The sequence below is a fragment of the Ips typographus genome, linkage group LG14, assembly GCF_016097725.1.
Source record: "Ips typographus isolate SLU linkage group LG14, UJ_Ityp_2.0, whole genome shotgun sequence".
Classification (NCBI taxonomy): Eukaryota; Metazoa; Arthropoda; class Insecta; order Coleoptera; family Curculionidae; genus Ips; species Ips typographus.
The window spans coordinates 1,547,233-1,570,304 of record NC_138435.1 but is presented as its reverse complement, the minus strand read 5'-3'; the positions used below and the strand labels follow the sequence as shown (position 1 = coordinate 1,570,304).

Sequence of the window (23,072 nt, the reverse complement as noted above, 5' to 3'; positions counted from 1 at the left end):
GGATTAATTTTGCCGCAAGAAAACTTAACGGGGAAAACAAGCTCTGTGATGCAGTATGGCTACAGCATCCTAATTAAGTGCCATTTTGCCGAGTGGTGTTGTTTGCGTTTACGTCTTTAGTTTTAAGCCCCCAATTGGAAGGACTAAAAACGTAATTTATGCACGAACACACCCACGGAGACGATTAGCCCACCCCACTGGTTTTAGAATCTCAGCTTGAACGAGTCACGTTCACAATAAGGAAAAAGCTCGTAACAATAAAAGAAACTTATTAGGAATTAACTGGGTGTAATTGCGCCACGTTTAACGTGTATGTAAACCTCTTTAGTGGAGCAAAAGGGGTGAGGGGGCCATAGAGCAAATGTGTAATTAACTCTAGAAGTGTAAACAGAACAGTGTTTAGTGTTCATTGAAAACACACTCGAACTAAATACGAAACAACTTGCCGAGTGCTTTCTACTCAAGTAATCGCACAGGAGGATTTAGGAGTAAGCACCGTGAATTACAGTTACAAGTAAAAACATGGCGCAGATATGACAATGTCACTAGACAAATTGTTAATACTAGGTATGACGTCACCGGTTGGCCAAGTAGTAATTTGTGTCCTAATTCCAGAGGTCTTGAACCAGAGAGAACCTCAAATTGGGTAATTAAATATCTGGTTGTCGCAGCAAACCTCTCTTGGGTTTTAAGGGTCCCATTATCTCTTAAGATAATTTAGTTTACTTCCAACCGTTTAATTAGGACCGTTTGTCTATCGGGATTTAATGTGAATCATCCATGATTAATGGAACACACTATATACACTCTGTCTCAAGATTAGAGTTTTATAATTTAAAGGGACCCGAATATGATACTCTCAAAACCTACTTTCGCATCAGTGGCTTTAAGGGCTTGTTCCTCTTATGTTTGATGTATTCTAAGATTATGGCTTGGATATACCTTTCTGAGTACCCCGAAAAGGGCTTTGTTATGGATACTTTAATGGCATTTTGTATTTCCAGGTGGATTTTGAAACATTTCTGCTTGATAAATCCTCAAGAACGCGCTATAAAGTAATTTTTGTTTATAAAAGCCGTCTGAATTCAACTTGGTAGTTGCAGCAAAGTTTCTCTTTAATTGGAAAGTTACAATAACTTAGTAAAAGCTTTACCAACTTCTATTATTTCATTTACGAGCTTAGCGTTGTATACAGAAGAAAAAGCCCACAAACTAGGATAATTTAATTATAAGCTAGTTATAATTAAGTTGGTCCAAATTGACAAGTTATGTAAAAGCTTCATAAAACGAGACTTCCTTCTGTCTATCACTATTTCGGGAAAAATCATCTAAAATACCTGCAAACAACATCTAGCGTTCACTGGCTAAACTAATCGGGAAGAAGTACGCAGGAAACTGCGCCTAAAATAAAATTGGCAAGGCCAACGCATGACGTCACGAAACACCACACAACCAACTGTGTTTATTTCGACACTTGACAGTGGACAATAGTGTCATTCGGCAGTGTAAGTAGCACATTTGCAGGTTGGATTGTTAGATTCAATTTAACGATTTAGCATTAGCAGCCAAATTAATGGTTAAAACTAAATAGAAATCATGGAAAATGCATCAGAAGCTGCCATTCGTAAAGATTTGGGCGATAAAATTGCGGAACTCATGAAAAACTTAAATAAAGATGTCATGGACATTTGGTAAGTAGGCATTTCCTAATCCCTAGGTAAAGGTACCATTTAGGCCAGAAATGTTATCACTGGTAGTTTTTTTGCTACAAACATTCCAAGTAACATTCCAAGGAGCAATTCACCATGACAATGTAGTCAGGCTGTGGTTTGTGCATTTATGTGTTAATTGTTATTCATATTGCACATGCCCTGGCCTGACTGCATTATTCAAAAAGATGTGAATTTTCTTGCAGTACCTAATAAAATTTTTTGAAAAAAATTCTCCATATCAAACATAGCAACTAGTAATGTAATGCCTTTTCCAGCAAAAGAACCATTTTACAAGGAACTGAACTAGAGGGTGATGATCCAGTTTTGATGCTAGATGAGGGTATAACTGATTTTAAGAATGATTTTGAAGCTGCACAAGCACGACTACAATCTCGTGTGAACAAGTGTGTAATTTTATTTTTACCTTCAACTATGATTAGTCCATATTTGTTTTTTTTTAGTGAAATGTTGCCTGATCTAAAACAACTTGAAATTTCCACCATAAAATCTAAAATTGAACAGATAAAGGAAGAACAAGAGGAAGTTAATGCTGAAATTGATGAGATACTCAAGTCTCTTGCACAAGATTATGCTAAGGCTAACAAGTAAAAGGGATAAATTTTGTTGATTTATATTGTTCTATTTCAAATGTTTCATTTATTAAACTTGTTTGCTTACTGCCAGTATTATTTATTTGTGTCTCTACAATACCCTTTCAGAGAGGGACTTTAGAAGACTCACACATACCTGGTGAAGAATGGTCTTGTTGCAGATCAGAAAACATATTGTTGACCATATGCTGGTAATAGGGTATCATTGTTTGGATTTTGGTCATTTCCTGTTCAACTTCAATTTCCCTGGCACCTATTGCCTGTATAAACACAACTGATTATAATAGGCCTGATTTTCACTGAATGCGAGACAAACTGCGTATATGCTGGTCCGTTTTGCGATTTTTTCGTCCAGTTCCCTTTTCTTTAAAGTGACCATAGCAGTTAATTGTTCCAGCCTGGCTTGTTCTTTTTCCGGTTTTTCCAAACGTTTTCTCTCTGTCAGTAATCGTGATTAGAGAAAAACTGCTTATTTTAGTTAGTAAAAAAAACTTACCCTCTTCCTCTTTCTTTTGCATTATGGGCCAAATACGATTTAGTTCAGGTAATTCCAGAGAGTTTAGGTGCTCGTCGGAACACTCAAAGTATTTTTGCAGTTCCGTTTCAGTTAACGGTATATCATCCATTCTGTTGAAGCTTGATTAATCTGGAAAAGTGGAAAAAAATAATTAATAACTGAAAATTTAAATTATTTTAGGTTTAAGGGACGCGTCCTCAAGATGGCGCTGAGGCCAATGTCACTTTGACTTTTACTCCTTAGTGATCATTTTAGTGTCTTAACTACTCTACTAATAAAGGACTAGTAGAGTAGTTAAGACACTTTTTAAATCTCTTTATAAGTTTTCAATTAATTAATCTGATTGCATTAAAATTGATTTACGTTTTTGTTGTTTACAGTTTCCTATATTAGTGAGAGGCGTTGTGAAGAAGAGATGGCGCCACCTTCGAACTGAATAAAATCAATAATACTGCGCTTGGGCGTATGTTTGTCCCCTTGAAAAGCCGAGTTCTTTCTTGTATCAACAACTCGACTGGAATTTTTGTGACGCCGTATCAAAGTTGTTGTTTGTGTCGTTGTTGTGCCTGTTGAAACATTACGGTAAGTGCAGTTTGCTAGTTTAGTACAATTCACGCTTGTATAACTTGTAGCTTTATAACTTATACAATTTTCCTAGTCTAGAGCCGATCAGCCATGCTAAATTTCTAGTATTAAAACCACGTTCTAGTCGCTGGATAGGTATATAAGAAAAGTAAAGTTAAGTAATGGCCCCAAAAGTTAAAAAAAACACACTACACCTAACCTCAAAGTTCTTGAGATCGTCATCATGCTCTTGCTGATCAGTCAATACCCCCTCAAATGTCCGCTTTTCCAGGAAACTTGTAATGAACACGTTGCTAGGCAACTAGTGTTACAAATAAAATTTCCGGGAAATCCATCAATTATTGCCAAACTCATCAATTTGATGGTTGTAGACTGGCTGATCGTAGAGAGGGAATCAATATCCCTGATTAGGGGCTTTCTGTTTTTTGTGTGGGCCTGCATTAATTCTAGTTGGTTCAACTTGGAAATGCTCAACTAAAAGAAAACATATTTTTTTTTTTAAATAGGTTTCTGAATTTTCCTTAGAACCATCATTTCAATTCTAAAGGAGTTATGATCTGAAAATCACATGACACAAATGATACAAAGTCACATTAAGGTCATGTGACCTCTGTCCACTTGATTGGCCACATGATATCAATCAAGGTTTCTCATAAAGTGTCACGTGATCAATCTGACAGACTGAGTATGGCTCCATCTTTGCTGAGAGCATTGATTTCCCAATCTTTCTATCCTTACCCTTGATTTCCTCTATGGATAATTTTAAAATAAGCTTGATGGGTTATTGTTACCAACAGAATATCCATTATAAGTCCAATAATTGACATGGGGGCTGACGATGGTATTGCGTGTCCATAGATTTCTGGTTTCCTAGCAACTTGTCCATTGCAACGACGTTCGGAACGTAAATTTTTAATGCCCCACAACGTCCATCATTTATTCACCAATACCGATGATTATTGGTTCTTTAGTGGGCAGCTACTGGAATTATTGGCCCTACTATATCACTACTGTCCGGGAAGATTAATAGACTGTCCACCAAAGCTATTCTTTTACGTCATATGTGTATTTGTATAGTACATTAGGTCCAGAAATATCAAAAAAGGGTTTTTTTCATTTAATCTCATAAAACGTTTAATATCCTCTAAACTTTACACGCAATTTACTACTTAGTAGCAGTCCAGATTATTGTGAAGGTTCAATATCAACAATATCAATTTTTAATGGGAGGAATATGGGTCACAACTGTTTGTTTTACGGTTTTTCTTCAAACCCCTTTTTTGGGGCCCAAATATATAAACCACAACTTGAAAATTAATTGAAGGTGACATTATTGCAGTAAATCTGGCCTGCATCCAACTAGTTTGACTCTAACATTAGGAAAACTATTAATTTTGTTTTTCAACAAGTCACTTGCCACTTTTTTTAAGAAGTTATTGATCGTTTTCATACCTAAAGTGATGAATATTTGAAGATGAGACTAAAACACGCAATAGCCAGTAATAACCCTCAATAAGTCGGTAATTACAAGTTTTATTTCTGCATTTTAATAATCGTGAGATATTGGACAGATGATGCCCCACGAAGCATTAAATATGTACCACTTTCTTTGTGTAACAAAACACGAAGGTTTAGTAGAACAAAATTAGAGACTTACGAGGAAAAATTGCTTCAGAGCAATATTAAGTTAATTTAAGTGTGATTTAATTACAAACTTACTAATTCTTATATCTATCCAAGATGGCGGACGTTTAATCAAATATTTATACGTAATAGCCCTAACAATCAACAAATTACAATTCGTTTTACCATCAAGAGAATTATAAAATAATTCACTTCATTTACTAACTAAAAAAAAATGACCTAGATACGACTATAGACATAACGTGTCCATTAGCAGCTTTGCAACTCAACAGTTGGGCATTACTGTCCATTGCTGGACACAGTGACGTAGAAATTTTTCTCCCTTCATCTGTCTACAACACATTAACGAAAAAATCAGTGTTACGCCACTGTGACTGCTTGGATGTTTGTATCAAACAATTTGCTATGACAACTCGGGGGGAGGGCAATCAATGGTCTCCACGTACCAATAAGGTTGGACGTGTCCATGTCGGTTGCTTCCTGGTTTCATGACGGTCTTGTCCATCGGTCAGTCTTAAAGTGGTATTTCCGGTGTGCGGTGGTGGTCCAAAGGTAATAAAACTTGACAATTTCACTTCAGTTATGTTCCTTCACCATATGTCTAGAAGATGTTTTTAATAATCAGGCAAAAGCGTTTACTTTGACATTAAAATTTTGGGCTTTCCTCAATTTTTAACGGAAAAATTTTATAAAATGCAGATTCGTGTTGCTCAGGTCAAAATTAGTAAAATAATTCCACTTTGATTGACTTGGAACCAATATGGAGGGTGATTAGTACAGTAAGCCAAGGGTTTTACAGTGAATTTTACAAAAAATCGTGAAATATTCGTTTATTTGAAACATTCAGTAGATTCACATTCTAGGATTGAAAATAGCTAATACTTGGGGCTATCATGTGACGTTGAAAGGAGCAGGCTAAGTGGTACCGTTTGGCCGCCAGAGGGCGTTAAAGTTAAACATTTTTTTCGCACTTTTTGTTAAATATCTCAAAAACGGTTGCACTTACATAATTGCTTTTTTCTTGCATAACACCTTTGACTAAAGGGCACTTAAAAAAATACAATAATTACAAAACATTCTCTTTCACCTTCTTCTGTATATTTGGTGAATGCGCTTGTAGTACGGTATTAAATCTAAATTGTGTAATAAAGATTATCACACAGTTAATTAAAAAAAATTCTGCAATAATGGCGGAAATCAACACCTCTGTATAGCATATAAAATGCGATTTTCCTTGTCGCAATATTAAATCAACTAAAAAAATACTTTGACATGTTTTCAAGCTTATTTGCGAAACAGGACTACTTAGAGCCAAATAAAATGCAGATTCGTGTTGCTCAGGTCAAAATTAGAAAAAAAATGTTATTTTGATTGGTTTGGTGCTTAGTACAGTAGACCTCGTTTGGGTTTTACAGTGAATTTTCCAAAAAATCGTGAATAATTCGGTTATTTGAAACATTCACTAAATATACATTCTAGGATTGAAAATAGCTAATACTTCAGGCTATCATGTGACGTTGGAAGGAGCAAGGCTAAGTGGTAGGGTTTGGCCGCCAGAGGGCGTTAAAATTAATATTTTTTTCTTAAAAACGGTTGCACTTACATAGTTGCATTTTTATTGTATAGGCACCTTTGACTAAAGGGCATTTAAAAAAATTACAAAACATTCTGTCTCTCACCGTCTTCTGGACATTTGGTGGATGAGCTTGTAGTAGGTAATAAATCTAAATTGTGTAATAAGAAATATCACACACTTAATTAAAAAAAAATTCCGCAATAATGGCGGAAATCAACACCTCTGTATAGCATATAAAATGCGATTTTCCCTGTCGTAATATTAAATCAAGTAATTTTTTGTTTCAGGTACGTGGGAACTAAACGTAAACGGGGAAACTGATTAGTTTCTAAAGGTAAGTTTTTTTTTGATTTATTCAGTGCTATTTGCCAAAAAATTGTCGTCACTACAGTTAGATGAAGGGATATTAATTCAAGTCGTTGAGGCATAAGATTTGCTAGTAGAAAATTTGTCCCAATTAGCCCCATTCAACAATTAAATAGCATCTGGCAGTGTTGGCACCCTGACAACGCTAGTATTAATAACGTTTAAATATGCGGATTTGTTATGTTTCTGCCTTGATAAGTTATTAGAATCCATTTTTCTGTAACTGCGTCTTTTCTGGATTTAAAAGGGACAATATTATCTGTAGCAAAGTTGGGTTCACGCGGCGCCATTCCGGAAATTTAAACTGAATATTTTATTGATCTGCTCCAGTTCTCTCCAGCTTTCCGATTATTAAACCAGGTAATCTCTGGAATCTGTTCACTGAATAGCCACAAACACGAGATTTGTTTCAATTTTGTAGCCAGTTTGTGTGTTTTTATTCAAAAATTTAATATTCAGGATTTGTTTGAAAACTGGCTTAATACTGTAAAGTTTCCTTAATTAAAATTGCAACTTTGATCAATTCTACCATGTCTTTATTTTGATTCAGAAACAAACTGCAGCTTTTGAAGGTAATCAAGACTTCGTTTACATCAAAAAGCGGGTTTTGATGCCAAGTATGCAACACAAGGCGTTTTATACCCGTTTGTGGAACTTTATGTACATTTCTGTTAAGGTTAAAGCAACAATTATATAATTTAACTTGCAAGAAAAAAATCAACAATTTAAAGGGCCAACCATTGACGTAATAGCACACGTGACCTGACCCAGACGAAACGTACTGACACTTGTCAGTCAGTCCTGTGTTTGTTTGTCAGCAAATTGTACCAGACAATAGATTATCATCAAAAAAAGGGTTAACGTAACTGGCACAAGACAAACCGCTCTAAAATAATAAAATTTAATTAAAAAAGAAGACATTTACGGAAACGTGACCGACTTATTTGTGGAATCACGCGATTGGCTGTGATTGACTGCCATTGTTTTTGAAGGGAGTGAGCACTAGGAATTTCTCCCTTCAAAACCGTTCACATTGATGGGAGAATTGTGAGTAATATCGTTTATGAGCTAGACAAAGATCTAATCTAACTTATGTGATCAGTCGGTTAAAACAACAGTCACGTGACCACTTGATCAGATAGACTGGTTGATATCAGGTGACCAATTGTTTCTTGTCATTGAAAAGACTTTGTAGCAGAAAAAAAACATTTGGAATTTTGATGATATGCAGATAGGCGTCAAGGTTGATAAACAATGGCAACTCATCCATTTTTATAAGATTGGAATCTTTCATTGTGGGTCGATTGATTGCTAATTAATATCGCCATTTACACCTTGAAATGTAATTGGTAGACGCATCTTTTTGATAATTGCAGCATTGGCGTACATTTCTGACAAATGACAGAACTGTTGATAGTTTCTGATTGGTCAACTAATCAACTTCACAGTTTACACTGTTGTGTACACAGCTCAAATAGGTCAGCAGTTTATTTCTGGATGTTAAAATAGCGTATCCTTGTAACTGTCAATATTTAACTGATTTAATAAACCTACGCATCAGTGATATTTTTAATTTATTAGATGATTTATTTCAAACATAAACTAACACGATTTCCTGTTTGGCTCCAACTCTGGCAACCACTAATTTTTCACTGAAAAATATCTATTGGCACCTTTAATGGACCACTCGTGCTTGCAAGTGTATTTACCTTGTATTTACAATAGCTGTCTAGAACGTACATACAAGAGAAGCTTTGTTATTATGAAACCTTTTAGAAGTTAAAAACCTGACGTATTTATAAAGGAATCTGGTGGATGAGGCAATTTGACACCATTATCCTTTTCGACATTAATTATTTATACATCAAGCACGATTAAGTTTTGGTAACCAAGCAAATACAGAAACAGGGAATTTTTTACTGACTTTTTTTAAGTTTTGTGGTTTTTTTTTCAGGTAAGTCCCTGATCGTCCCATATGAGTTTCGAGGATAGTTCATCACTAGAGTTTGGTAAGAGTTTATTTTGTTTGTCCTCCAGGGACCCTAAACCGTTGCTTGTCCTCCAGGCTAGCATTTTTGTTTGTCTGAATAGTGATTAGTAATCTGGATCAAATTTGTAACTGTCTGTTTAATTTATTTACATACAGAAATTGGCGTCCAATTCTTGGAAGCAGAGACAGAAATATTATTTATTTTTAGGCTGGTGATTCTTAATACTCATCTGAAATTCTGCACCATAATAGTAAAATTATACAATATGATGTCGTATAAAATCTAGATCACAAGGACAAGGTTGAGCTACTACAAAACCTACGCGAATTTGAAATATTTATGAATTTAGAACCACTGTTTTGGTAGTTTTAATCAAAGTTAATGGCTCTTAAATATTAAATCCACTGTTTTGCGTGTTGTGTCAGTGTAAACGTAGCCTATTCATCACATTCCTTAACCAGGTAGTGTGAAATTGAAACTTAAAGATAGTTCAAGTGCTCTCGCGGTTACCACATTTCAAAATATATTGCAAGTACAGAGCAGAAATCGAGTCGAGGTTAAGTTAATTAGAGTGCTAAATAGTGCCATTTTTAGTGTAAAAAAAAACCAGTTTACCAATACTAAATTGTAGGTAAATAATGTATGAATAGTTGCATAATCAGCAAAACAGTGAAAGTATTATTAATATTAGGAAGAACTATGCAACCTTGAATTTTTGTCTTCTATAACATACTGGTTTTCCATTAACCCTAATTGGTTGTTTTGTCAAGAAAAAAGGTTCCAAAGTGTTGAAATGAAACAGAAAGGCCAGACAGTTTCATAAATATTCAAACAGACTTAATTTACGTTTCCAATAGACAATGAAAATTATTTAAACTTGTTGATCACAAACTATAAACAGAATGCTGCACAAGTTGAATTATCCATTTAGTTATTGGAAGATTCTAGGATTTAAAAAACTTGACATTTCACTTCAGTTATGTTCCTTCACCATATGTCCAGAAGATGTTTTTAATAATCAGGCAAAAGCGTTTACTTTGACATTAAAATTTTGGGCTTTCCTCAATTTTTAACGGAAAAATTTTATAAAATGCAGATTCGTGTTGCTCAGGTCAAAATTACTAAAATAATGCTATTTTGATTGACTTGGAACCAATATGGAGGGTGATTAGTACAGTAAGCCAAGGGTTTTACAGTGAATTTTCCAAAAAATCGTAAAATATTCGTTTATTTGAAACATTCAGTAGATTCACATTCTAGGATTGAAAATAGCTAATACTTGGGGCTATCACGTGACGTTGAAAGGAGCAGGCTAAGTGGTATGGTTTGGCCACCAGAGGGCGTTAAAGTTAAACATTTTTTCGCACTTTTTGTTAAATATCTCAAAAACGGTTGCACTTACATAAAATGCATTTTTCTTGTATACCTTTGACTAAAGGGCACCTAAAAAATTACAATAATTACAAAACATTCTCTTTCACCTTCTTCTGTACATTTGGTGGATGCGCTTGTAGTACGGTTTAAAGGCCAGACAGTTTCATAAATATTCAAACAGACTTAATTTACGTTTCCAATAGACACACACAAAATATAAACAGAATGCTGCACAAGTTCAATTATCCATTTAATTATTGGAAGATTCTAGGATTTAAAATTTTTGAAATTAGATGCACAAATGTCAAATTTCTGTCAACACTTAGTGACATTATTCGACCAATCACAAACGTGCTGATACTTAAAACGTCCAGTCTCATTCAAGTGACCCACCTGAATGGTTATTTTAAAGTTGTGGTTGTAATCATTTGCGATGTAAACGTGGCTGGAATGGTCGTGTAATCTTAACCAGTTTCTCATCAAGGCGAAGGCAGCGTTCTCGTTCAGTCGTCGTCGTGTTTCGTGCTGGCTTGGTTGATTCACGCGGTTGCGATCAGTTAAATACAGTGACATTGTGTATAGTTGGAGGTTACTTACCTTTTAGTTGGATTTTTAATTTTACAGGTAAATTGGTTGCTTGTAGTAATCAGGGTGACTGGAAAATTCGTAAGAAAATCACCGATAAACGTCAACAACACGGTTATCTTTAGTCATTGTTTGTGTAGTTGGTTTTAAAGTAGTTCAGTATCAGTCGGATAATTTTGCAGCTAAAGTGCGTATTATTAATAATCATTGATACTTTCCAGTAATCTTCAAGGTGATTAAGATAAACGCAATTCTACACAATCATTTAATTGCACCGTAGATTTTAATGATTAATATTCAAACAGAATTGTAATATACGTTAATTTCAAACACCCTGTATATATAAAAAAATTCCAGCCGTAAAGCGAGAGAGGGAACAATAATTGCAACGCTCCTGACAAAGCTTCCCTAGTGTCATTTGGCGGGACAACATGTGACGTCATCTGACAGATCATTCTTGTTTATTATCTATAGTCTTTATATTCTTTATCTATATTCTAAGAATCTCACATGTTTCGTATGCAATAAATGCTTTTTTTTTTTCGAAATCTGTATAATTTATCAGTCCGTTTATTACTGCAACCAACAATACACCAGGTTCACATCTGCTCGTGGAAGATGTGGCAACATAGAGCATAGTCCCAACTGACAGTCGGCTAAACATTTTGAGGTTAGGAATTTTAAAAAGTTGAAAAACACCAAAAACTACAAACAGAAAAAATTAAAACTTAATTTAGGGTTGTTTAAGTTTATTAATTAGTGTTGTTATTGCGAGATCTTCGTAGAATTTAAGATCTTTCTTCACCAAACTGGAAAACTTGCAACATTTGGTGGTAAACAAAGGCGGAAAGTTCTAATCAAACTTTGGCCTGGGAACAAGAACCAAAATTAAATTATCTGGAAAGAACATCACAGATAGGTGCATTCAAACGAGTCATTAACAGCCCAATACCAACGTTTCAAGAATTATTCCATAAAATTAGCAAGAAAGGAAATTTCAGTTCAATTTATTGTAAGAGCAGGTAGGTACCTCAGTTAAGGAAATTATCTAATTTTATGATTGTTTATGAAGAAAACTAGACCAGAAAAAAGGAAACTTGAATGTACTTTTTAAAGATTTTCTTTGTATATTTCATAATGTGTAAATAATACAATTAAAATAGTAATTTAACCTACTATCTGATGGAAAAGTATTTAACAGTAGCACCATCTGTTTCTAGCCTTATAGTCAGAGAAGATACGGCAAAATTTATAAGGGCTAATACTGCAAAATAATGGCATTTGATCAAATTTATGTATTAAGTAACTTGTATCTTTCTAATATTACCTGAAATTTGTTTTTTCAACACTCTGCAAACTCTGCATATGGATTTTGACATAACCATAGCTTAAAGCAATTATTACACCATTCCTTATATGAACTTCCGGAAAAGGTGCTTCCAATTAGCAAAATATTCCAAGCAACACAAGCTTAAACTCGTAAATTTTCAGATAGAGTTGATCGGAATTTAAAGTTTATTTTAAATCAGCCCACTTGTTTTTCTTTTTTTGGCAGCCGTTCAGATCTATATCCTGATCGCTTAATTGTCGTCCATTGAACTGGCTGATTGCACTTATCCCAACTAAAATCTGACACCCAACTGTCAAACAGAAATGTCAAATTATTTATTTATTAAACTATGTAACGTCAGTCTGTCACTAATATAGCCACTCCAATTATTGTCAGTGTTTCAGTGTAAATATAGGTTGTAATATTGCCATTAAGTTTTCGGAAATACCTACCTAATGTAACCCAATCAAAAAAAGGTCCTAGTGATCATAAAATAGGATAGTTTAGTGTGTGTTTGGTCTAAATTTAAAGTCGTTTATTTTCTTTTAGGTTGTTTGAGGTTTATTTTTAATCTGACACCCACTATGATATATTATGGAAGTAATTTTTGGCCACCTACCAATGTTTGGTATTGATTAGGAGGACATTCCTACATAATTCAGTGCAGCCAATATAATTATTCATAAGCAAGTAATTTTTAGAGTTTTGCAAAGCAACCAAACCTGTTTATGTCACCATTGTTAGCAGCGAAACAAAACACACTTTATACATGTGGACTTTGATAATTGATCCAATATTTACATAAATAATCAACTTTTTAGGTGTTCAACGTTGCCAGTTTTTATGAGTAGTTTTTTGTTGCAGGTTTAAGTTTAGCCATGAAGCGTGGAGCTGATGGTGATATGGGCGGTCCGCAAAAACGCTCCAAAAGGGCCGGCGACGAAGAAGTGCGCTTGCTTATTCCAAGTAAAGTAAGTCCACAAAGCTAAAAGCTGCTTTTTTAGACCAATCACACACTGTGCTAATATTGTTTTACTACAGACTTTACTGTTTAATCGAAAACTGCTAAAATATGCGTGGTGTGTTGTTCCGGCCAATTTCGTCCAGCATTGGCATGAATATTAATGGTTAGAAAAGTTACGGCGGGCGACATTCCAAAATTACCGAATTAACATTGAAAATTGAGTATTAACTTACCAAAGAAAAGAGAGAACTACTTACAAATCAATGCTATTGTTAGATGGACTGGAGAAGACACTAGCTGAGCCCATTGTGACCCATCACAAGCTAGGAGGAGGAATATGTCCAGCTATTGGTCATTACCCTTAAAACGTCAATGTCACGTGAGCATTCAACCAATAAAAGCCAACAATTTTCAGTTGGAAACCAGTTGTCTATCTTGTTTTATCAGAATGAGTTAAAATGAGATAGACTTTGTAAGTGTCACATATGTCGTAGTTCAATTGGTCACATGATTTAAATCAGACTTCCTTACAAAGTGGTCGCGTATAACCAATCACATTGGTTTTCTATTGATTTGCAACAGTGAGTAGCTTGTGATTGGTCCAAAAAACTACTACTGTACTGAAGAGTTATTTTGTTAGGCTGATTTTTGTATAATTTTTAGGTGGCTGGTTCTATCATAGGCAAAGGAGGACAGAACATTACCAAGTTGAGGAGCAAGGTCAGTATTAACTTTTTTCCCCCACTTTTTGGGGTGGTTTTTTTTTTTGTTCTCAAACTTCCTGGACAATTTGGAAGCTGGTCACTTACCACCATTGCTTAACACTTTTTAAATAAATCCTCTTGCAGTCTTTGTAACGCCTTTTAGGTTCTTTCACTCTAGATCAAAAAGTCTTACATATTATAGAGTAGTGAATTGTGTATGAATAATTTCCTTTTTTTTTCTAGTTTTTTTAGTTTTTAGCGCTATAAATGATGCCCACCCTGACGGATAACGTGTCTTTTTTGGTTTGTGTGCATTTCATCGTTTAAAATCCACCGTGTGTATATCACAATAACCAATAAACCGTGTCACACCCTATAATGGACCCTGTTAACGGCAGCTAGAGAATTCAGACAACCTGTTAAACCATTCCCCCGTCCCCCCCCCCCCTACCATCACTTTGACAGTTGACAAGTCAACCCCGTTTCAGAGTAGGTCGCTCTGTTACCTCAGATAGGGTCCATTTTAAAATAATTATTGGTGCACACAACCAAAAAGGCACGAGAACTGAGAATATGTTAACTAATGTGTTCTATCCCCCATGGCCCGTCCCGTGTCTACGCCCACCGTTGTCCGCCATTTTGTTGCGCGGTCGCTACACTACTGCCATCTGTCTCCATCAACCACCATGAACAATGAACCGTCCACCCGAACAGTACAAAGCCTCGATTACTGTCCCCGATTGTCCGGGCCCTGAACGGTAAATGTCCAAACACTACTACTGTCTTTTTTTTATAATGATTGTTTTCACTACGGCTCTGGTTGCACTGCCTGATGACTATTTGCAGGATTAACCGCATTTTGGGGGTGATTTTTGACAGCTACTTGCGTGTTTTAACCGTTTTACCAAATACCAAACGTACTACAAGATTTGGCAAGTGACAGTTAAATAAAAAGCAAATGGCTGTTGCAGGTTAATTTGGTTAATAAAAAATGTTTTTCAATCTCTTCATATACTAATAATAATAATTAAAACAAAACACGCGTGGTAAGTATCATATACCCAAACTAGTATTGTAAGAGCTTTATAACCTCGTACACTTGCTTGGCCTTAACCCTGCTGCTTTGTATTATTCTTAAACCGAGGTGCGGTGCAACCAGCCTAAAGCCGGTTATCCACGCTATAAATAAGTAACTGTATGTTGAAGATGTCCACTTTAGAAAATCGCCCTTGTCTGACCCTGGACTGTAAAAAGGCTCTAGTTTCTACAGTAATGGGCTACTTTTATCATCCTTGTGCTTTCAGCCATTGCAACCGTTAAAATTCATCATTTCTACCGATCGTCATGTAACCACCATTATTCGTGATGAAAATGTAGAATTAAGAAAATGATTGGTTAAAGCCTTTTACGCATTGTTGTAATGTCTTTTTACAGGTTGCTGACCCTTTCCTCTGACATGGACAGTGTGTGCAACATCGTGGGAGATGTAATGCCTAACCTTGAGGAAGTAAGTTAATGGCAACATTGTGTGTGTTGTGATTGGTAAAAAATAAGCTGAAAACCCCTTTTTTTGACCAATCACAATGCTGCAATTTGCTAGTTTAATTTACTGAGTGTTGTTAACGTTATAGAATGGAGCTACTGCTGGTAAAGATATTGACATGAGGATGATGGTCCACCAGAGCCAAGCTGGGTGCATTATAGGCAAAGGAGGGTAGCAAGATAAAGGAAATCAGAGAGGTAAGTTGATTGATTTATGAGTTTTACAGGCGATTTTGTCCTTGACTGTCCTTTCAAACTATGTTTCTGTTAGTTCAAACTTGGACACTGTTTTTCTCTCTGACTGTACTCAATTTGGTAGTGGTTTTTTAGACTATTGGATAGGAAATTTAATGACGATTCCAAAAATGTGCTTAAAACTGTCATTTTCTCACTCCAAGTGAGTTTAACAGACGATTTTGTCGCTGACTGTCTTTTCAAACTTTGGCAGCACTTTTCTCCCTGACTGTACCGAATTTAGTGATATTTTTTTAGGCTATTGGATAGGAAATTTAATAAGGATTCCAAAAATGTGCTTAAAACTGTCATTTTCACACTACAAGTGGGCTTTACAGGCGATTTTGTCCTTTACTGTCCTTTCAAACTGTATTTCTAGCAGTTCAAATTTTGACACTGTTTTTCTAACTGACTATACTCGATTTTTTAGTGTTTTTTTAGACTATTGGATAGGAAATTTAATGAGGATTCAAAAAATGTGCTTAAAACTGTCATTTTCACACCACAAATGGGTTTTACAGGCGATTTTGTCCTTGACTGTCCTTTCAAACTGTGTTTCTGTTAGTTCAAACTTTGACACTGTTTTTCTCTCTGACTGTACTCAATTTGGTAGTGTTTTTTTAGGTTAGTAGATAGGAAATTAGATGAGGATTCCAAAAATGTGCTTAAAACTGTCATTTTCTCACTCCAAGTGAGTTTAACAGACGATTTTGTCGCTGACTGTGTTTTCAAACTTTAGCAGCACTTTTCTCCCTGACTGTACTGAATTTAGTGATATTTTTTTAGGCTATTGGATAGGAAATTTAATGAGGATTCCAAAAACGTGCTTAAAACTGTCATTTTCTCACCACAAATGGGTTTTACAGGCCATTTTGTCCTTGACTGTCCTTTCAAACTGTGTTTCTGTTAGTTCAAACTTTGACACTGTTTTTCTCTCTGACTGTACTCAATTTGGTAGTGTTTTTTTAGGTTAGTGGATAGGAAATTTAATGAGGATTCCAAAAATGTGCTTAAAACTGTCATTTTCTCATTCCAAGTGGGTTTTACAGGCAATTTTGTCCCTGACTGTCCTTTCAAACTGTGTTTCTGTTAGTTCAAACTTTGACACGGTTTTTCTCTCTGACTGTACTCAATTTGGTAGTGTTTTTTTTAGGTTAGTGGATAGGAAATTTAATGAGGATTCCAAAAATGTGCTTAAAACTGTCATTTTCTCATTCGAAGTGGGTTTTACAGGCGATTTTGTCCCTGACTGTCCTTTCAAACTGTGTTTCTAACAATTCAAAATTTGACACCATTTTTCACCATGACTGTACCGATATGTTTTTTGTTTTTTTTGGCTATTGAATAGGAAATTTAATGAGGATTCCAAAAATGTGCTTAAAACTGTCATTTTCTCATTCGAAGGGGGTTTTACTGGCGATTTTGTCTCTGACTGTCTTTTCAAACTGTGTTTCTGGCAGTTCAAACTTGGATACTGTTTTTCTAACTGACTATACTCGATTTTTTTGTGTTTTTTTAGGTTAGTAGATAGGAAACTTAATAAGGATTCCAAAAATGTGGATAAAACTGTTATTTTCTCACTCCAAGTGAGTTTAACAGACGATTTTGTCGCTGACTGTCTTTCGAGTTTCTGAATATATGACAAACAACCAACAAACAGTCATCTTAACCACCAGGGTGCGTATTCTTGAAACGAGGGAAGGGAATTATTAAGTGAAAGACTTGTAGAATGTGACAGGAACCCGCCATTGTCAGCTTATTCTGTCACATTCTGAGAGAATTCCCTGCTTTCAAGAATAGGCTCCCAGATGAGACTGGTTTTAACCTCTTGGGGTGTCATTCGTATCGATTACAGGGTGGAATGGGACCCCCACATGCGATCACGACATATTTTGTCTCGGTTTCCCCCGTTAATGTATGTCATATGGCCTGACCTTTTAATATGAAACGTTTGCGTGTTTTCCGGTTTTAAAATGAAACCTGGTTGTCATTATTCACTAATAATTAGCATTTATGAACGTTTGCGTTAAGTTACACTCAAATGAGTACATTTAAGTTTGATGTGATTTGATTGATCACAATGAAAGAGTAGTTTCTCTCTTTGTTGCACTCATGGCTGTAAGGTGATCCCAGTTTGAAGTGACAGTTTTGTCCATTAATCAAATATGACATTTGCGCAGGTCAAATCTCATATAAAAAGTAATCTAAAAGCATATCTGGGGAAAATGTGAAGGAAAAGACACTCGATTCGGGGATATTTGAAGTGTATTATTGATTTAACGTCGTTTTGAGGGCAAATATAAAACATATTTGCTGTCTCTATACGGAAGGGCAGGTACGATTCCCTCGAGATGAACTTTAAAGGAAAAATATGTTATATGTGGGCGTTCTAATATTAACAGGTTTTCTTTTACAGTTCAACCCTCTAAATTGCCTCTGTTTTGTACCATTATTTGTATGCAAAAACTGTGAAGAATATTAGGCAAGAGAGAAAACTTTCCTCGTCAACCTGCACGAGAGCTTTTCCCCAGGGAAATTTCAATCTTATTATGATACTCCATCCTGTTGCAACTTTCCTAACGAGAAACTTGCAATTTTATGTTAAGAAAAGCACCTGTGAAGTGGTAATACTGTTTTTAGCTGGTCAAACAGCTTTTTTGAGGGATTTTGTTGATCTGTCAATTGGCATTGTTGCCACGTTGTAACAGTCTGTGTGTAAAACGATAAATTGCCATATAAGTGGACAATTTTTAAATATGATTCAGTAGCCGCGAAATGAAATTTATTAAAAGCTTATCGCCCTTCCCCCATTTCCGTTCCGAAAGGGAAAGCTATTTTTACTTCTCTACCTGCCTTCGTAAAGGGCCCGGGAAGTTTTTCCTCCAGACTCGCCAATATCGTGTCACGCACCCGACTCAGTTATTTCCTGGATTTCGTTCGTTTTAGTTTAGTGATTTGTGGATTATTTTGAGCAGGTATGTTTTGCTTAAATCTCACCACAATGGGTATAGTTTGTGATTGGTCACAAAAGCTGCTGCATTTTTTTTTGACCAATGACAAGCTACGAACAGACTGATATTGCCATTTTACTGGTGTAGGAACGTCAATTTTCACGGGACCTTTTAACTGGTAAATTTGTTTTTGAACGTGAAATATGACATTTGCCACCTTAATAAACTAAACATCAACATGTCAAAAATGCTAAAGCTGCATTTACATTCGCTTCAAAGTCAACTTTGTTATGAAATTGGCAAGCTTGACATATGGACGTCTACAGTGACATTTACATTAAAAATAATTCCAATTTTACTTTAAAGTGCACTTCAAAGTGCGTCAAGCTGCATGGCAAATGCAAGCAAAATGACCAATTTATAGGTTAGAAAGATGTTTTGTTTACTACAATTTGAATTTTTCAATGATTTTTTGTCTTTTAAACATAAAATTTGTATTTGGATTAACTGGATATTACATATACGACGACAATTACTTACTGACCTAAAATTTTACAGATTTACCATGTCATTGTAAATGGTAAATAGAGAACTGTCAAATTTCAATGTGTGCATAAATGTCCTCTGTCACTCCGAACTGATCTAAAGTGATCCGGATCACTTTCTAGGTGACCGTTGAGGTCAAATGAATAATAAGTATTCTGATAGAGATTTCCAATTTTTTTTTGCAGAAAATTGGTACTCGTATCAAGATTTTCTCGAATCCGGCCCCGCAAAGCACGGATCGCGTTATCCAGATAATCGGGGAACCCTCCAAGTGCATCGACACTCTACGCGAAGTGCTCTCGTTAATTAAGCAGGTAAGTTTGACTTTTAATTAACCTTCCTCCTAACCTACATCAGCTAATTTCAAATACACAGAGTCCAATCAAAGGAGCTGTCAATCCGTATGACCCGCACAACTATGACGAGTTCTACGCCAATGAATATGGCGGTTGGGGTGGACAACAACAAGGCGGCCGCGACAGGGACGGACCGAACTTTGGAGGGGGCCCACGGGGCTCCGGACCTCGTTCCGGACCGCCCAGGGGCCCGGGAGCTCCACGGTAAGTTTTGTTTCGTCACCTTAACTGAAAATTATTTCATATTTGGGACACCCGGTACTTTGTATAGTATTGTACCGTCATACTCCTTAATAACACACTTCTTGTACAACACTGTATATTGTTTACAAACAATAAACTGACACTGACTTTTAATCAACTCAACAACTAACTAACCAGGCCTGGTTCAGCTGCTTATATAGGCTTCCATGGTTTCGAGAAAGTTCCCAAATATTCATGAAATTGACTTTCTCTCTCACACTCATTAAGCTATAACATAAATCTCTCTCTATATAAGCAACGGAGCCAGGATTTTCTAGAACACAGACAAAAGAATGTAGAACGTAAACAAAGCAACGTAACATACAGGGGTAAGTAATATCAAATAACTAAAGAAATCCTAACTAATAATCAAAAGTTCGTTTCGTAACAGTATTTCACATAAATATAACCCTCGAAATGGCCACAACCAGTAATACATCGGCGTGTGCGGTTGGTTGCATACACCATATTTTTAAAAATAGGTTTAGTGCACCGCCCTCTTTGCAAGAAAGCCTAGAATGTCACTTTTAATGGCGGCATTGGCGGCGTTTTCGTTTTGTACACAAACCTATGCAGATGCAGTAGAAAATATGTTTTTTTTTATTTTTTCGTGTAGTTGATTAGAAGTTGTGAGTGAAAAATCAAATAACGCTTCATTCCTGATCCAGACATGTATAGATATGGCTTTTTATACCCAATCCAGCCAAAGCAAGTTTGGTTAGAACCCTTTGTCCTGGAAAGTACAACAAACTAATGTGAAAACTGCTCAATCAAAGAAAATTTGGAAATTTTTGAAGCTAGGTAAGCAAAACTGGTAAATGGGTTTTGTATTATTACCAAGACCTTTCTTTTAAAATGTAAATGTGCCAATGGAACTTCTAAAAGCTGTCCTGTTTCTTCAGAGTAAACCTTTGTTGCACTCAAAATGCAGGCACCCTCAAAATGTAACTCACATACGTATGTAAGAGGCAATAAGTTTACTGAATGAGAAAGCATATTGTACTTACCACTGAGTATTGTGTTGGAGTAAAATCATTCCAGTTCAAAGCTTTCAACCACTGTTGGGTCTTTTGGACACTTTTGGGCCTTTCACCAAATTGCTTTTACAATTTGGCAAACAACAAGTGGACGGCATATTGTAGAGGCAATAGAATTTAAGTTAAAAAACCAACAACAAATTATAGAATAATGAAGGAACAATAACAATAGTGATAACACAATAAAATGAACACAAACTACACTTTCACTAGAACAACAAACATATAAACAACAATATATAATAGCAAACAAAAATTACTTTGGCAAGTAATCCCAAGTTTTGACTTTAAACCTTAAAAATTAATTTAATCATCGAAAACTCAATTTCCACAATACAAACTGTCAACCACTATTTCGGCCATATTGGAATTTTTGGCATGCACCTTCTTGGCTTTCTTGTACAGAGTGTTCAGTGACGTATGGTTGGTTGTTAATTTAACTTTAATGTAGTGATGGGCCTCCGTCTAGAGGAGGACCGAGAGATGGACCTAGAGGTGGATTAGGTGGGCCTAGAGGAGGACCAATGTCCCGAGAACCTCCGTTTTTGGCAAATAAAGGAGCGAACGGAAATCGTTTTGGAAGTGACAGTGGACCTCCTTCGAGGGGTGGAGGAAGTTTCGGATCCAGGTACATTTTGGCACATTTTGTCTTGGTTTTTTAGTAATGTAATTACGCGTCCAGACCGGGGCCAAATCGTGACACATTTGGAGGTGGCAGCCGCAATTCCTTTAACGACAGAGGCTCCTTTGGTGGAGGTAGTCAAGGTGGAAGTTTTGGAGGGGGTGGAGGCCGTGGAAGCGGCAACAGCTTTGACAGAAACGGCTGGGGTGGCAGTGGTGGGGCTCCCTTCAGTCAACCACCGCCCAGTTTTAACGGGCCTTCGGGGAATGCTTCTTCCGGTCCGATCGGGTTAGGTGGCGCCACTGGCCCTGGCGGGACCACGTCAACCCAAGTCACCATTCCAACTGATGTAAACATGTTCATGGATTTTTAGCGTTGTCATTTTTACACTAAAAAAAATGATTACAGCTTGCCGGTGCTATAATTGGTAAAGGAGGTGGCAGAATACGCAAAATCCGCAACGACTCGGGGGCGGGAATCACAATTGACGAACCACTTCCCGGTTCGAACGATCGTATCATTACCATCACCGGAACTCCCAATCAAATACAAATGGCCCAGTATCTGTTACAGCAAAGGTAACTTGATTTCATTGTGTTGGTGTGCTTTTAACTATTACGTCACTAACAGTTTGTGGTTATGGAATTGCTTGCGCTACTAACCTTGGTAAAGTTGTATGGAAGACTAGTGATTTTGTTGTTCTAAGTTTAAATAACAAGGAATCACTAATCATCCTACAAAATTGCCTTCTAATCGTCGGTGCTGTCTGTAAGTATGGAATGGGGGCAGTCATAACCTAATCTAACCTAACCTAACTAAACTAAAAGCGTAAATTTTTTTCTAGTGTCCACCAAAATTCCGAGAGCCGAAACTTCTAAACTCCCCAATTTAGTTTAACCTTAATGAGTTTGTCCCCCTTTTAGTAAGTAGACCGGGTTCATTTTAAAAGCAACATTCCAAATCTTCTTATGTATTTTCTACACAATAAGCCTAGGGACATTAAGAAAAAGGCCATCAACAATCTTATAATAATTCAGAGTGTTTTTTTTTTTTTTTTCAATTTGTATCCATGATTATTTAAGGGTAAGCTTATTAATAGTGTTTCTTTAATATTTGTGACTGAATTTCAATAGTTTTTTCTTTAAGGTTTAATACAATTTGTAAAGTACTAACTAATAATATTTGTTTTTAATATGTTAGCCAATAAGAAACGGTCAAGTACAAATTAGTAATCCAAAATTTGTCGTTTTTGTGGTTAAATTACAATTACAACCAAATATATTTAACTGATGTGTATCGATAATTTTTTGTCACTTATGTCAATAAAGAAAAATGTATCCTACAGTAGTTATGTATTTTCTCTAATTCCTGGACAAATTCGTGTGTTTTCTCAGTCATTAGTGTTCTTTCTCGTAAAAACTCTGTCTTGGCAAAAAAGCAGAGGTTTTGGATTACATTTTGGCGTTTGCTGTCATAGAGACCAAGATGGAGGCTGTCAAAATGTGACCTTTAAAAAGCTTATTCAGTTGCACTGATTTAACGGTCAATACCTCGTTTTTTTGTAATTTTTGAGAGAAAATTG

The 23,072-nt window shown here is 35.9% G+C and overlaps 3 protein-coding genes and 1 long non-coding RNA gene across 5 annotated transcripts; 2 read left to right on the top strand and 2 right to left on the bottom strand.

Moving 5' to 3' along the window:
• Window positions 1–1,486: 1,486 nt before the first annotated feature.
• LOC145737545 (uncharacterized) lies at window positions 1,487–2,398 on the top strand. Its single transcript, XM_081992252.1, has 3 exons — window positions 1,487–1,691; window positions 1,988–2,116; window positions 2,174–2,398. Exons 1-3 carry the CDS (start codon window positions 1,597–1,599, stop codon window positions 2,319–2,321), a joined length of 372 nt encoding a protein of 123 aa, XP_081848378.1. The 5' UTR covers window positions 1,487–1,596; the 3' UTR covers window positions 2,322–2,398.
• On the bottom strand, window positions 2,332–11,132 carry LOC145737543 (uncharacterized). 2 transcript variants are annotated; one of them, XM_081992249.1, is made up of 5 exons: window positions 10,974–11,132; window positions 10,770–10,905; window positions 2,820–2,969; window positions 2,640–2,761; window positions 2,332–2,583 (listed from the first exon to the last, which is right to left on the bottom strand). In XM_081992249.1, exons 3-5 carry the CDS (start codon window positions 2,947–2,949, stop codon window positions 2,428–2,430), a joined length of 408 nt encoding a protein of 135 aa, XP_081848375.1. In that variant the 5' UTR covers window positions 2,950–2,969; window positions 10,770–10,905; window positions 10,974–11,132; the 3' UTR covers window positions 2,332–2,427. The 2 variants fall into 2 exon arrangements, with proteins under 2 accessions (XP_081848375.1, XP_081848376.1); XM_081992250.1 differs by having other exon boundaries at window positions 10,770–10,901; window positions 10,974–11,130.
• LOC145737529 (heterogeneous nuclear ribonucleoprotein K-like) lies at window positions 3,289–22,837 on the top strand. The gene is given in 15 exon segments (XM_081992233.1): window positions 3,289–3,422; window positions 6,933–6,979; window positions 8,966–9,020; window positions 13,156–13,262; window positions 13,919–13,975; window positions 14,674–14,717; window positions 15,394–15,466; window positions 15,591–15,665; window positions 15,667–15,699; window positions 19,418–19,546; window positions 19,608–19,792; window positions 21,320–21,496; window positions 21,551–21,839; window positions 21,899–22,068; window positions 22,335–22,837. Coding segments are annotated over 13 exon segments (1,407 nt in total). The 5' UTR covers window positions 3,289–3,422; window positions 6,933–6,979; window positions 8,966–8,986; the 3' UTR covers window positions 22,369–22,837.
• Window positions 12,068–12,416, bottom strand: LOC145737549 (uncharacterized). The gene is made up of 2 exons (XR_014180415.1): window positions 12,289–12,416; window positions 12,068–12,225 (listed from the first exon to the last, which is right to left on the bottom strand). It is a non-coding gene; the product is annotated as an uncharacterized LOC145737549 (long non-coding RNA).
• Window positions 22,838–23,072: the final 235 nt, after the last annotated feature.